Source organism: Papio anubis, chromosome 11 (assembly GCF_008728515.1).
Source record: "Papio anubis isolate 15944 chromosome 11, Panubis1.0, whole genome shotgun sequence".
Lineage (NCBI taxonomy): Eukaryota > Metazoa > Chordata > Mammalia > Primates > Cercopithecidae > Papio > Papio anubis.
Window position 1 is genome coordinate 18925933 of NC_044986.1, and position 14496 is coordinate 18940428.

The window sequence follows — 14496 nt, forward strand, 5'->3', positions numbered from 1 at the left end:
AACCCCCTGAGTTTCCTCGTTGATAGAATGAAGTCAGATGGGCTGGGCATGGTGGCTTATGCCTGTAATCCCAGCACGTTGAGAGGCCAATGTGGGCAGATCGCTAGAATGCAGGAGTTTGAGACCAGCCTGGGCAACATGGCAAAACCCCATATGTACCCCTCCAAAAATACAAAAATTAGCCAGGCGTGGTGGTGCATGCCCGTATTCTTAGCCACTCGGAAGGCTTAGATGGGAAGATCACCTGAGCCTGGGGAGGTTGAGGCTGCAGTGAACCAAGATCATGCCACTGTGCTCCAGCCTGCGCGACAGAGTGAGACCCTGTCTCAAAAAAAAGGCTGACAGATACAGGAGCATGTCTGAGACTGCACAGGCTGTCATAAACAGCAAGCCAACTGCATACTTTGGTTCTTGACCCCAGGCCTTGGTGCCTTGCATTGTCCCATGATACTGGGTTCCTATGATATGATGTATTTTTCATACAATCTTCACTCTGTGTTAAAGTTTCAGCTCCAGTGGCAGAGTTTCCACACACAGTGAAGTCAAAGTCGCATGAATCCAGAGGAACAGCCAAAGACTGTCCCCACTGCAAATGAGTGTTGTTCAGAATTAGTGCTTCCACTTGGCAAAAAGCCACTTGTTCAATAGCTTTTTTTTTTTTATTTTTTCCGGTAGTATACTGTTAAATAGTATTACATTTTGTTAGCTTGTGGCTACAACCAAGTAATACATTTTCATGACTTGAAGAAAAATGCCATCATCAAGTGTGAAATTTTTTAGTTTGCCCCAGACCTTTAAGCTTGAGAGATTTGGAGCATCTTGAGAGAGAGAGAGGGAGCGAGAGAGATCTGTTTACAATAACTTCTCTCCTCCTGTCTTGTTGTTCAAACGGGACATCTGATTCCTATTATCCAGCTGTAACTATCAATGAAGTCAACTTTAGCTCCATCACAGAAAGTTGTAAACAGCTTGGGACCTGGCAGAGAAAATGGGCTGTGTGGCAAGATCTCCCTTCACCCGTTGGAGATTGAAGAATGGCTCATCAGTACCTTTAAAATGCCAGAAAACTCCAAAGCAATGCAGTCCTCAAGTCACAGATATTTTATCTTTTAAGTACTTTGGCTACAGAGCGGCTCATTTCCCACCACTTAAAACTGAGTACCCTTAGTTATTAGATAAACTGTCTTCCTTGCAGGGACATTCAGCACTCTGTGCTTCAGAAATAAGCCCTGGTTTTGTTGTAGAGGAAAGTAAAATCTATAGCAGGAAAGTCATTTTGTTATCTAGATTGAGAATGAGCTCCATCTTTTCCTTTTGCCTGAATGACAGGTAAAAGAAAATGATGAAAATAGAATTACCTGAGAAAAACAAATTCTGGTTCCACTCACTTGGAAGTTTTCTATGAATAGCAAATTTTGTCTACAGGTAAACTCAGTACTGAGCATGTATAATTCATTATAGACAAAGCACATGGTATTCCCAGGACCAAGTCTGTAATAATCTGGGGGGTGTCACTTGCTTTCATTCTAAAAGGGAGTTTTTCTCAGCTATGCCTTTGGAGGTTAAAGCATGAATTGACTGACCTACAAAATGGGCATGACTTTTTTCTTTGAAACTAATATTTACCTATTATAACATATGCACTTGTCAATCTATAATATACCAAACAAATACCATGTGTATATTTTTAAAGGAGCTAATTTGAGGCTTTATGTCTGTCTAGAACAAGCAAGTAATGTTAGTGGTGTTTGATTTTTGTTTTGTTCATGTCACTACAATACATACTGTTTTACTCCCAGCTTTCACTTCGTTCAAGTATTTCATCCTTTTGAGGGTGTCTTTACAATTCATCAGGCAGCTGAATGTAGAGGTGTAAAGATTTGTACTGGAAAGATCGCATGTAGTAAAGGCTGATGGCATTTGTGAAACTGTCTCCAGAGAAGTGGTGTGTGCCCACAGCACCCTCCTGCCTCCTCTCCAAACACAAAATTATTTTTTCCAAAGGAGTTGATTTCACTCTTTCTTTGCTTAGCAGCGGGCATTCAGTATGTGCAGGTTTTTAAAGTATTCCTTCTTCTACAGCTGTTATCACCACCTTGTCTAATGAACTTCAACAAAAACCCAAGGCAGGTACTGTCAACATCAACAGGATTTAGTATAAGGTGTCAATCACCTTATATCAGTAGTTGTCCCGTCAGTGTTCGTAAGATCATTCTGATCTGGTTGCCAGATGCCTGTAGTTTCACTCTCCTTAAAGCATGGCTTTGGATAAATGCAAATTAGATGAATATAGTTGTTGCATCCCTGCTCCTGCTGAATGGGGGGAGGGCAGGGACTACAAAGTGCTTCCCAGCACTGTCCTTCTAGGAGACCCATGTGCATGGTGGACCATAATGGAAAGTAAATGGAAAATGTCATTTTTCTACTTACTCAACTGGCAGCTCTGGTAAGTGTTTTTAATGGTTAGTATTTGAAGAATAATAAGAGCTGGAGTGGAAACAGAAGAGGATGTCTTCAATTAATTTTCATTCTGTGACTGTGCCTTCTGAATGGTAGGACAGATGGACAAAATCAAGGCATAGGGGAAAAATAGCTGAAAGGTATTTAGAGGGCTTTTCAAAGAAATTTCATGAAGAAAACAAAAAGATGTGCTTTTTAAAGCATTTGGCTACTTATTTGTAATTAAATACCATTTTTTATCTCTCCTGTTGAATACCAGACGCTTCTGGTGAGGCGTCTCTTTGTTAATTTGTGTGTGTGTGTGTGTGTGTGTGTGGAAAGTAAAAATAGTTGTTGAAATCAAAAGTAAAGACATGAAAGTGTGCTGGGAGATGACTATAGAGTAAATGGACCCCTTCATCATGAGAGACTGAGTGAGAACAGCCATATCAACAAGAAGGTTCTTACCGAAGGCTCCTTTCTTCCTTTTACCAAAATAAAGTTTCAACTACTTGCCTAATCTCACTGGCAAAATCCTCTGAGTGATCACAACCATATATAATTCTTTCTGTATCTACCTTGCCTGCTTTCTTCATCCCACCCCACCCCACCTCCACGCCAAAGATGGTATCAGAAGATGCCAAAGATAGCATCAAAAGAAAGAACTGAATTTTTCCAACTGCACTTTCAAGTTGGTTTTTCTGCAAGGAAAAGGTGCTTAAATGCAAGTAAATAAATTGTACCTGCTTTTAGCATGTTAGCCATAAGTCCTTGCTGTTTCCTTTATTCTATAGCAGTGGGCTTACCTTTGGTGATAAATATTTGAAATTGTACGCATTTATAACATAGACCAGAGAGTAATTTTGTTCACTGTAACTCTCATAGAGAATTCCAGAAACAAGGCTGCTGACCCATTGGGTTATTGAGTTCAGTTCATAATTATTGGGTCACTGTTGTTACCATGGACATCTGAATGGGTAGAAATGGTAATTTAGATTAAACGACTACATGGAAGGATCATCAGTTACATGTCAGGATCACCTGTAAAATTCTGTGATGACCAAAGAGGTGATGATAGGATTGGGTTAATAGTAAAGAAGAAATTGTCAATGGAATATGAAAGTGGGACAGCATGTCAGTAAGTTAAGTGCTTTCAAGGTTGAGATGGTTTCTGTCTAAGTGGATGTATATTATTGTGTTGGAGAACAGCTCTGAGCCTTTTGCTGAGCATAACAGCAAATTATGGATTCGTTAGGAAAAGAAAAATAACAGCTGGAAGAATAAAAAGGGTTCTTTTAATAAGCAAGATGTTAATTTGAAATTCAACATGTTTAGAATTCTAGATGTTTCAAATTGAAATGTAAAATTCTAAGTAGGATTAAAACTCCAAAAAATAATCATTCGATTTTTAAAAAGTAATTTTATGATCTTCATAAAGGAGAGCCCACTAACCCCCTGCAGTTGAGCAAATATACTTTGAGAGACATTAGGGACCGTGGCAAAAAGCAGGCAATCCATGCGTGTCACGGAAGCCTTGAGCACAGTTCAGTAGGCAGCAAACCAGGAACTGTCCTGGCAGATAAGACAGACTGTGCAAGGTCATCGTCATCGGCATGGGAAGGGCATTAATTACTAAAGTTAAGACACAGTCACTGTCTCCAAGAGCATTTGGAATCACTTCACAGAGTCCTCAAGGAGGGGAAGGCGATCTCTCAGCTCCTGGCGGGACTGCTGCCCCATATACTGTGATGAATTGCTTCACATATCTGTGTTCTGATGGGAAGGAGTCCAAGTGCGGTAGCTGTAGAGAATGCTGGGGAAGCCTAGTTCTATGTAGCTCACATATGAAAGGAATATTCATGAAGAGCAAAACAGAAGCATTATTTGAAAATAACTGCCTAAGAAACCTAGTCTAATCCCAAGTGTCTAGAAAATGTTGACTACTTGCCATGTGCCCAGTAAGGTGCTTGAAGCTTTATATGCATTCTCTCATTTAACCCTATGACATAGTTATGCTGGTACACCTTTCTCCATTCTATACATGAAGAAGTTGAAGCTCAAAGAAGTTAAAAGAAAAAAAGAAAGGAAAAGAAAAAAGAAAAGCTCATGTAACATCAAACAACTAGTAGAGTCCAGGTTTGAACTGTTATTTGGCACCAAAGTCAGCCTTTTAAGTGCACTGTGTTACACTGTATTACATAAAATACATAGATGTGTTCTATCCCATTATTTCAATATAGACAGGTAAATAGAATTGGGCCATTGTAAGAAAATAAACAAGCAAGAATGCAACTTAACCCGTAAACAAGATGTCCATGGAAGTAAATTTTACCATAAACTTAGGAGGTCAGAATGAAGCAAAAACAAACAATGGTAAATTCAGTGAAAGAAAAAGCAGTTTCCGAATCTCCAAGTGTATTGGTCCATTTTCACACTGCTGTAAAGAACTGCCCAAGACTGGGTAATTTATACAGAAAAGAGATTTAATTGACTCACGGTTCTGCATGGCTGGGAAGGCCTCAGGAAACTTACAATCATGGCAGAAGGCAAAGGGGAAGCAAAGACCTTCTTCACATGGCGGCAGGAAAGAGACAGCATGTGAGTGCAGGAAAAACTACCATTTATAAAACCACCAGGTCTCGTGAGAATTCCCTCACTATCATGAGAACAGCATGGGGGAAACTGCCCCCATAATCCAATCACCTCTCTCCCTTGACACATGGAGATTACAAATCAAGATGAGATTTGGGTGGGGGCACAGAGCCAAACCATATCACCAAGATACATCAGGGCATTTCTCAACACTAAAGTTTGAAGATGCGAGTAGCAGAGGGATGCTCTAAGACAAGCATCCCTAAGACAAGCCAGAACATCAGAAAATTTGATGACCAGTTCACCTGACTTGGAAAACTGCCTGACTATTAAAACCTAAAATATTTATTTCTGAATCAGAGAACTTGGGGGCAAGTATATGTAAATTGGAGGTAATTTTGATCTGAAAACTTTTAAAAACCAAATGGGACTTGAAAAAATTCAAATTGTTGATTAACTTTTAAAATCTTTAGCTCAACAATATTAATAGTGTAAACACAAACAGGTAAATGCTTCCAAGAAGGCCTGCATAACTCACAGGATCCTCTAATCCGGCCAAGAAGGAAGGGAGAGGCCAGGCGTTCTGGCTCACGCCTGTAATCCCAGCACTTTGGGAGGCCGAGGCAGGCAAATCATGAGGTCAGGAGTTTGAGACCATCCTGGCCAATGTGGTGAAACCCCATCTCTACTAAAAATACAAAAATTAGCTGGGTGTGGTGGCGCACGCTTGTAGTCCTAGCTACTTGGAAAGCTGAGGCACTAGAATCGCTTGAACCCGGGAGGCAGAGGTTGCAGTGAGCCAAGATCATGCCACTGCACTCCAGGCTGAGCGACAGAGTGAGACTCTGTCTCAAAGAAGGAAGGGAGAGAGAAACTGAACTGAAATAGGCTAGTTCTGCCAAGAGAACTGCCTTTTCTGCCCGTGAAACTCTTCATCCCTGGAAGGTGGCGTTAAAGACCCTTCCCTACATGTGCGTGCGTTGTTCTTCAGCTCTGTTTCTACCAGTACATGCAGTACAAGAGCAAATAAAACCATTTAGAGCCATCCCAGGTGCATCATTACAGCAAAGGCCGAAAGTATCCTTGCCCCACACTTGGCAAAAATAAGGATGAGTAACATACGAGTGACCTCAAAGCCCCAGTGTACACTTTGGCTGTTCACACAATGTCCTGGATGCTTGTTAATGAAAACAGGCTTTTGTCATAGCAACCCCAGTAACTGAAGAAATCTGATGCCCCTGCTGCATACCCTCTCCCTACCCCAACCCAGTGAGCTATTGCAGTGTTCTTACAGAGCTGGTGCAATAAAAATATTTTCAGTTAGCAGACATTCTTTTCTGCTACTTGATCTCAATATTTCTCTATTAGTTTTATCCCATTTGTCCCATAGTTGTGTTGATGGGAAATAAATGATCACACTCACCCTACAATACAGGCAAAATTTTAGTGCAGGGCTTAAATGGTTGGGCTGTGGACCTAGAGTGTCTGAGTTCAAATCCTGACTCTTCATCCGTTTCCTACCTATGTGGCTTGGAGTACTGATACTTTTTCCTTATCTGTAAAATAGGAATAGTAATGGAAGGTACCTCCTAGGGTTACTGAGAAGATTACATGAGATTAAGCCTGGGAAGCGCTGGGCACAGGCCTGCCACATAGTAAGTGGGCAGTAGACATTCGCTGCCATTGATATTCTTGGGTTGCTACTTAAGAGGCTTCATTTTGACATTAAGTTTGGCAAATGGGAGGTCCTGGCCACTTGAAGCTGAAGGACTACCTGTGGTTAATAATTATCCCACAGAGATGGATATAGATTCAGCATTTTCAGGGGGTAGCATCTCCTTGTAAAGGAGGAATACATTTTGATTGCGCCACTTCTGTATTTTGATTAGGAAATGGATCTAGAAATTGCAATTTATTATTATTTTTTTTAATGAGGTGGAGTTTCGCTCTTGTTGCCCAGGCTGGAGTGCAGTGGCACCATCTTGGCTCACTGCAACCTCTGCCTTCCAAGTTTAAGCGATTCTCCTACCTCAGCCTCCCAAATAGCTGGGATTACAGGCGTCCACCACCACACCCGGTTAATTTTTTTGTATTTTTAGTAGAGATGGGGTTTCACCATGTTGGCCAGGCTGGTCTCGAATTCCTGACCTCAGGTGATCCACCCGCCTCGGCCTCCCAAAGTGCTGAGATTACAGGCGTGAGCCACCACACCCAGGCTGCACATTTCTTGAATAGTGTTATGTGAGCCTTTCCTCTTTCAACATACTCAGAGGTAGAATTTTCTCATATTGAGATATACCTGCAATTGCTATAGCTCTAGCAGGAAAGCGCTTGTGCACGCTAGGTCCTGGGGAGGAGGCCCAGAAGTGATGGACTTGGTGCACCTCCACCTGGGTGTGGTACGATTTCTCCCACCCACTTCCACCCTAGCATCTCGAAGATACCAGGGGCATTGGCTGAAAAAGACTGATCACAGTCTTCCAGCGATGAGTCTAATCACTGCCGGACCTGAATCAGCCAGATGTGTTTGCCTTCATTGTTTCAACTGTGAACAATATAGTGAGGCAACACCCTTGTCTGAAGGAGTTTCTTTGGCTCAGTGATGCCCACATTCAAGGTATTAAACATCAATAGATACACTACTGAGAAGGCAAAGTCTTATTCCTATTGTAGAACTGTAAGTTATCCTCTTTAGGAAATAGCTGCAACAGAGGTGAGGAAGTGTTCCAAAGTGAGGCCTTGAGTTTTCTCTGCAGAGCTTTCCAGAACATGTTAAACAGAAGCAGGAGGCAGCTGATCCTAGTTCATAAGTTTCCTTCCTGCTCACATAACCACCTCTCACTCTCCACGTTCTTCAAGTATATACTATGAAGTCCAGTTTCTTTCGTCCTTCCCAAAGGCCAACCCACTAGCCTTACCTCAGTGACTCTCTGTATAGTTAGACTCAAATCGTGTAATTAACGTAAGTCAAGTGTCTGCAAACTAAGTATCTGTTTACAAATAATAAATTCTAGCTCATTCCCTCAACTAGGATTTGTACCTTCTATGTACCTGTGGAAAGCATTGGGTATAGACAGTGGTTAAAAAATAAACTCTATGAGGTCTGAGAGCATGACTAAAGTTAATGAGGGAGACAGACATGATACAAGGAAACCAATAAATATATAATTATACATTTTACTCATGCAGGAAAAAAGAATGACACTATGAGAGAAAACAAAGGGAACCAACTCTGGATTGAATCAGGGAGGGCCTCTCTGAGGAGGTGATATTTAAGCCAAGCCTGAAGGAAGAGAATCATCCAAGTAAAATTTGGAGCTAGGGCATTTCAGGCAGAGGGAGCAGCAAGCGAGGATAAAAACTCCAAGGAAGCTTTGTGCGCTGTGTTGTGTGAGTGATGACAGGTGAGAGAGGAGGTAGGAGGGGAAGGCAGGGGTAGAATCCTGAGGCTCTGCTGCTTGTGATTTTATTCTGAATGGATGCTTGTATTAGGTCTGTTCTCACGCCACTAGTAAAGACATACCCAAGACTGGGTAATTTATAAAGGAAAGAGGCTTAATGGCCTCGCGGTTCCACATGGCTGGGGAGGCCTCACAATCATGGCAGAAGGCAAATGAGAAGCAAAGTCCTGTCTTATGTGGTGGCAGGCAAGAGAGCTTGCGCAGGGAAACTCCCATTTATAAAACCATCAGTCTCATGAGACTTATTCACTATCACGAGAACAGTATGAGGGAAACCGCCCCCATGATTCAGTGATCTCCACCTGGTCCCACCCTTGACACATGGGGATTATTACAATTCTAGGTGAGATTTGGGTGGGGACACAGCCAAACTATATCAATGCTGGAGACAAAAGCATAGTAGTGACCATCCAAACAATGTTCTTGAAAGGTCTCTCGGCTGGGCACAGTGGCTCACGCCTGTAATCCCAGCACTTTGGGAGGCCGAGGCAGGTGGATCACGAGGTTAGGAGATTGAGACCATCCTGCCTAACACGGTGAAACCCCGTCTCTACTAAAAATACAAAAAAATTAGCCGGGCATGGTGGCAGGTGCCTGTAGTCCCAGCTACTGGAGAGGCTGAGACAGGAGAATGGCGTGAACCCGGGAGTCGGAGCTTGCAGTGAGCTGAGATTGTGCCACTGCACTCCAGCCTGGGCGACAGAGAGAAACTCTATCTTAAAAAAAAAAAAAAAAAAGTCTCTCTATCCATTGCCTGCCAGGTAGATTTGAAGAAGGGAGGGGAGAAGGCAGAAGATGCACAGGGAGGCCCTTGCAATAATCTGGATGAATGGAGGTGGTGACTGGGGCTGGGACTATTGCAGTAGAGAAGGAGAGAAATGGGAAGCTTTGAGGTGTGCTCGAAGGTAAACCAGAAGTTCTCGTAGGGAACAAGGAGCAGGAAGGGCCAGAGAAAGGCCTCCCCATGCCTTTTCAAAACTGGATCATACAACTAGTTTGCATTTACCTTTCCTTCTAGGTTGTATGTTATCTTATTCAAAAAGGTGGTAAATGTTTCTTTTTTTCACTAGCTGAGTTTTTAGTAAAGCTTAAGGGCCCAGGACAGTCTAGATTCTGAAGCCAGGGTCCGAAATCTTACAAGTCACTGTTTATTTTACAGCCTACCAGGACATCCTCGGAAAGTATTTATTCTAGACCAGGCTCCAGTATTCCTGGCTCACCAGGTCATACTATCTATGTAAGTATCTACTTCTGGAAGTGACATTTCTGGGACAGGTAAATTAGTGGGTTGTAATAGCAGAGTGAGTAATCCAAAACAAAAACTAATTCAAAGTGATTTCTATTTTTGTTATGAGACCTGATTTTCATTTTTATAGAACAGTCTCCTCAATCATGTTTACCTTTAGGTAATTACAGTTATATGTGACCATCAACAGAGTGATCAGACGACCTGTAAAATGTAGTAATATGTTACAGGACTTAAAAAATTCTTGCACCTAAGATTCCATCTCAAAAAAAAAAAATTCTTGCACCTAAATTGCATATAGATATTTGGGGATTAAATATATATTTTATAATGCTGATACTGAGTGTTCTTAAATTCTACCACAAAGATATTTAAATATTTAGTTTATTAATTATGCAGTTCTTGTTTTTAACCATCTGAAAGGATTATTGGACCATCTGTTTGAGCTTTTTCCTTCACTGTCATAAATTCAGGAAATTATCCTTAAGGTTTGCATGTTTATCTATTTCATGAATTCTACACAGATTTTTTCCTAAGTGTTCAGTGACTTTTTTAAAAAAAAGATTAATACATGGTATAAAATGATTAATACATGGTGTAAAGGACAACTTCTAAAGAGTGTAACTGTGCTAGGCAAGATGTTTTGGTTTTTGTTTATTTTAAGGCCTTCACTTTTTAAACAACAGGAAATGTGCCAACAACAGTTTCCCAAAGCAACGAGACTGCAAGGTAATTGTTCTTTCTGGTTAACTTTGCCAGGCAAAAGTAGACAATGAGATCCTGGATTACAAGGATTTAGCAGCCATTCCCAAGGTCAAGGCAATTTATGACATTGAACGTCCAGATCTTATTACCTATGAGCCTTTCTACACTTCGGGCTATGATGACAAACAAGAGAGACAGAGCCTTGGAGAGGTAATACATTCCTAGTGGTTGTGAGTTGTACAACAATTTACCTTCTCTTTTGTCACATTTGTAATAACTACCATTTGGAGTTTAGGTAAATCAGGTGGTCTTTTGTCTGCCTAGTATTTGCAGATTTCTAGACCAGGTGCTTGGAGGTATTCAGAAGCCCATCATGAGAGGTGGGAGAACAGACCAATGGCACATCAAACAACAGTGAAGAACGGCTAAGCATTAGCATGCTGGGATGGAAACTGTCCGGAGGTGGGGAGGGAGTGGGGAGAAAGAGGGCAGGGCTTCTGTGAGCTGGGCAGAGCAAATAAGGGAGTGAGAGTCTCCTGGGGGGTGTCTAGTGATAACTTTAAGTGTATTCATGGGATCATGAAGAGAGAGAACACACCCCCCTAAATTTTGGTAGCTACAGTTTTCAGCAACTTAAGAAAGTTAGAATATACAAGAAAAAATAAAGTAGAGAGCATGGAGCAACAGTCTAGCACAGGCGTGTGAGCCAGGATTCTGGAATCAAATTACCTGGTCTCAACCCAGGGATCACCACATGCTGATTGTCTGACTTTGACCATGTGACAGCCATTCTGCTCCTAGTTTCCTGGGCCAAGTACAGTGCTTGTACCTCTAATCCCAACATTTTGGGAGGCTGAGGGCAGGAGGATTGCTTCAGGCCAGGAGTTGAAGACCACCCTGGACAACATAGTGAGACCTCGTCTTTATATTAAAAAGATAAGAAAAATGGTCCTAGTTTCCTCATGTGTAAAACAGATAGGGTAATGATAGAATCTAACTCATAGGGTATTGGTGAGGATTAAGCAAGCTAATCTACATAAAGCAATTATCAGAGGCCAGACTTGGGAGAAATACTGAGCATGTGGCAATCTCTACCATTGTTGCTACCTGTCCTCTTGGGGCTCGTTAATACTCGGCCCACAGACCCATCTGCTGTGGGACCAGAGCCTCTCAGCCCCTTGGGATCCTCCCCCTCCCCGGTCCCATCCCAGGGTTGAAGGTTCTCTGTGGCGCCTACCCAAGTCCATTTCCCCTGGCCAATCAGCTCACTGTCATTTTTTGTGTTTTATTTTTTAAATTAGAATCATCTGTAGACTGATTTGAGTCCACACAGATGTTAACAAATAGCTGACAAATTAGCTATTCAACAAAGGTTAAAACAATATAAACAATCTAGCATCTCACAGTGCTTTGAGGTCTTAGAGAAGAAAAGGCATGAAAATGTGATTCTGTTTAATTTGTTCTCAATTCCAGATGTATAATATTATTTGATAATTATATTTATGTTTATTTGTCATTTTATATATATTGATGCTTTTATTTATTTACTTTCTCATTTGGGTTTTATTCCAGAGAATAGCTCTGCGTGGAAAGGGTCCCTGTGACAGGAAGTGATATCTATTTTCATGTAGTGCCACCTAGTGGTCACTTAGCTGTAGCTGCACTTGCGGCGGCTCTCAAGCGCAGGTGCCTTGGCCCGGGTTGTCAGTTGGCATTGAACCCCCCAGAGTTTCGTAGGGGATAAGAGGCAAGGGGAAGTTCCTGAACAAAGTGCATAGAGATTGGTCTTGGACCCTGTGGATGAGAATTTACTAATGTTTAACTCATACAAGCAAGGGGATGTGAGTTTTTTTTAATGGCGTTAAGGATTTGGGGCTCGTGGTGTGCGTGCACGGGTGTGTCTGTGTCCGGTGTATGTGCCTGTGTGTGTTTCCCAGCAGCTCCGTTCAGGGCAACAAAACATTAAGCACTCAAGAGTTTGGGCTCTGAGGTGAGAATCTCTGCATTTAAAACCAGACTCGGCCAGACATGGTGGCTCTGTCTGTAATCCCAGCACTTTAGGAGGCCAAGGTGGGTGGATTGCTTGAGACCAAGAGTTTGAGACAAACCTGGGCAACATACCAAAATTCCGTCTCTGCAAAAAAAGAAAATACAAAAATTAGCCAGGCGTGATGGCACACACCTGTAGTCCCAGCAACTTGGGAGGCTGAGATGGGAGGATCACTTGAACCCAGGAGGTTGAGGCTGCAGTGAGTCATGATCATGCCATTGTACTCCAGCCTGGGTGATGGAGCAACACCCTGTCTCAAAAAATAAAATAAAATAAAATAAAATAAAATAAAATAAAATAAAATAAAATAACAGACTGGTACTGACTAACCATATAACTTTGGGGAAATTATATACTTCAATCTCCTTATCTGCAAACTCAAGATAGAGAACAAGAATACCTACGTTAGAAGTTTTCTGTAAAGAGTAAGTGAGCTATTTACATTAGAACAGTACTGGGCACATAATAAGTGCTTAAGAAAAATGCCGGCTACTCTCGTAATCAGCCACTATAGTTACTGTCATAACCTGGAATGATGTCCCACAGTTTTCTTTATGCATAGAGGGTGCCCCTGGGATCAGAAATCAGACATATTAGTGAACTCTTTCCCAATACTTGCATCTTACAACTGAGAGAACTTTACAAGCTGTTCTATTATTTATTCCGTTAGTTTTTAACACACTTCTTTTATAGACCTCATATACATATTGCATTTTTTGAGATGGAATCTCGCTCTGTCACCCGGCTGGAGTATAGTGGTGCGATCTTGGCTCACTGCAACCTCCGCCTCCCAGGTTCAAGCAGTTCTCCTGCCTTACCCTCCCAAGTAGCTGGGACTACAGGCAGGTGCCACCAAGCCGGGTTAATTTTTCTGTTTTTGGTAGAGGCGGGGTTTCGTCATCTTGGCTGGACTGGTCGTGAACTCCTGACCTCAAGTGATCCACCCGCCTCGGCCTCACAAGGTGCTGGGATTACAGGTGTGAGCCACCGCACCTGGCCTTTATACATATTGCCATTTAAGAAAACACTGCAAGAGTCAGCTTAGTTCTGTGCAGCCGTTGGTGCCTCCAGGGCCCTGCTATCAGTGCAGGTGCAGACCTGGGCCCTGACCTTGAGACGAGCCTTCACCTAGCTGAGACCCCCTAGAGACAGGCTATAGCTGCAGAGGAGACCGTGGAGCTTGTGAAGGCTTGGAATACAGAAAGTCTGCCCACTTACTATAGAATGTGGGGCAAAGGGCAAATTCTAAAACGGAGAAGTCCACCCCTGGCTGTGTTCTCCATAGCTCTGTTTGCATTTCATTTCTTTGTGAAAGCTTTTTGCATTTTAATTGTAAACATTTTATTCATTTGGAAAATACTTGTTGAGCAACTACGATGTCCCAGGAGCTGCTGTCATCACTGGGAATATGTAGTTGTAAACAAACAGTCCTTGCCCTCATGGAGCTTGTGGCATTGTGTGAGAGACAGACAGTAAAAAAACAGATATGTAATGTAATTGTACAGAGTGGTAGGGCTTTGAGGAAAAATGAAGCACAGGAAAGAGAAAGCGTACCTGGGGCTGGGTTGCTCCTCTCGATAGAATGGTCACAGAGATGCTGTGTGACAGTGGGTTTGAGCAGAGACGTCAGCGCTGACAGGGAATGAGCCCTGCAGGTGTCTGGGTGAAAAGCACTGGCAGCAGAAGAGACAGCAAGTGCAAGGACCCTGAGGTGACAGAAGGCTTGGCTTGTTGATGGCCCCAAGGAAGCCTGTGAGCCTAGGAGGATGGAAGCTAGAGGTGAATGGTAGTGAGATTGGCGAGGCAGCCAAGGCAGGATGCCCCATGCCTAGTCACCAAAGTCCTATTTTAGTTCTCGAACTATTTTATGGTGATTGCTGTGGTTGCAATTTAGTCAACAACAATGTGAACAAGATCCTATGTTTCAGTAGATGCTGTAACTCATCAGAGTAAAATGAGCATGGTTTAAATATATAAGGGAAATGGTTCCAACTTGTCTAGCT

The 14496-nt window shown here is 42.3% G+C and overlaps 1 protein-coding gene across 27 annotated transcripts in view; it reads left to right on the forward strand.

Moving 5' to 3' along the window:
• ABLIM1 (actin binding LIM protein 1) overlaps positions 1-14496 on the forward strand; it is a 230778-nt gene that overhangs the window by 177357 nt on the left and 38925 nt on the right. For all 27 annotated transcript variants that reach the window (XR_002524455.2, XM_017944353.3, XM_009215407.4 and 24 more), the window contains 2 exons: positions 9652-9729; positions 10498-10653. Coding sequence is in view for 26 of the 27 variants with exons in the window: in XM_017944353.3 (XP_017799842.1) it covers positions 9652-9729; positions 10498-10653 (234 nt within the window). In the remaining variant the exon portion in view is untranslated. The remainder of the gene's footprint in view (positions 1-9651; positions 9730-10497; positions 10654-14496) is intronic.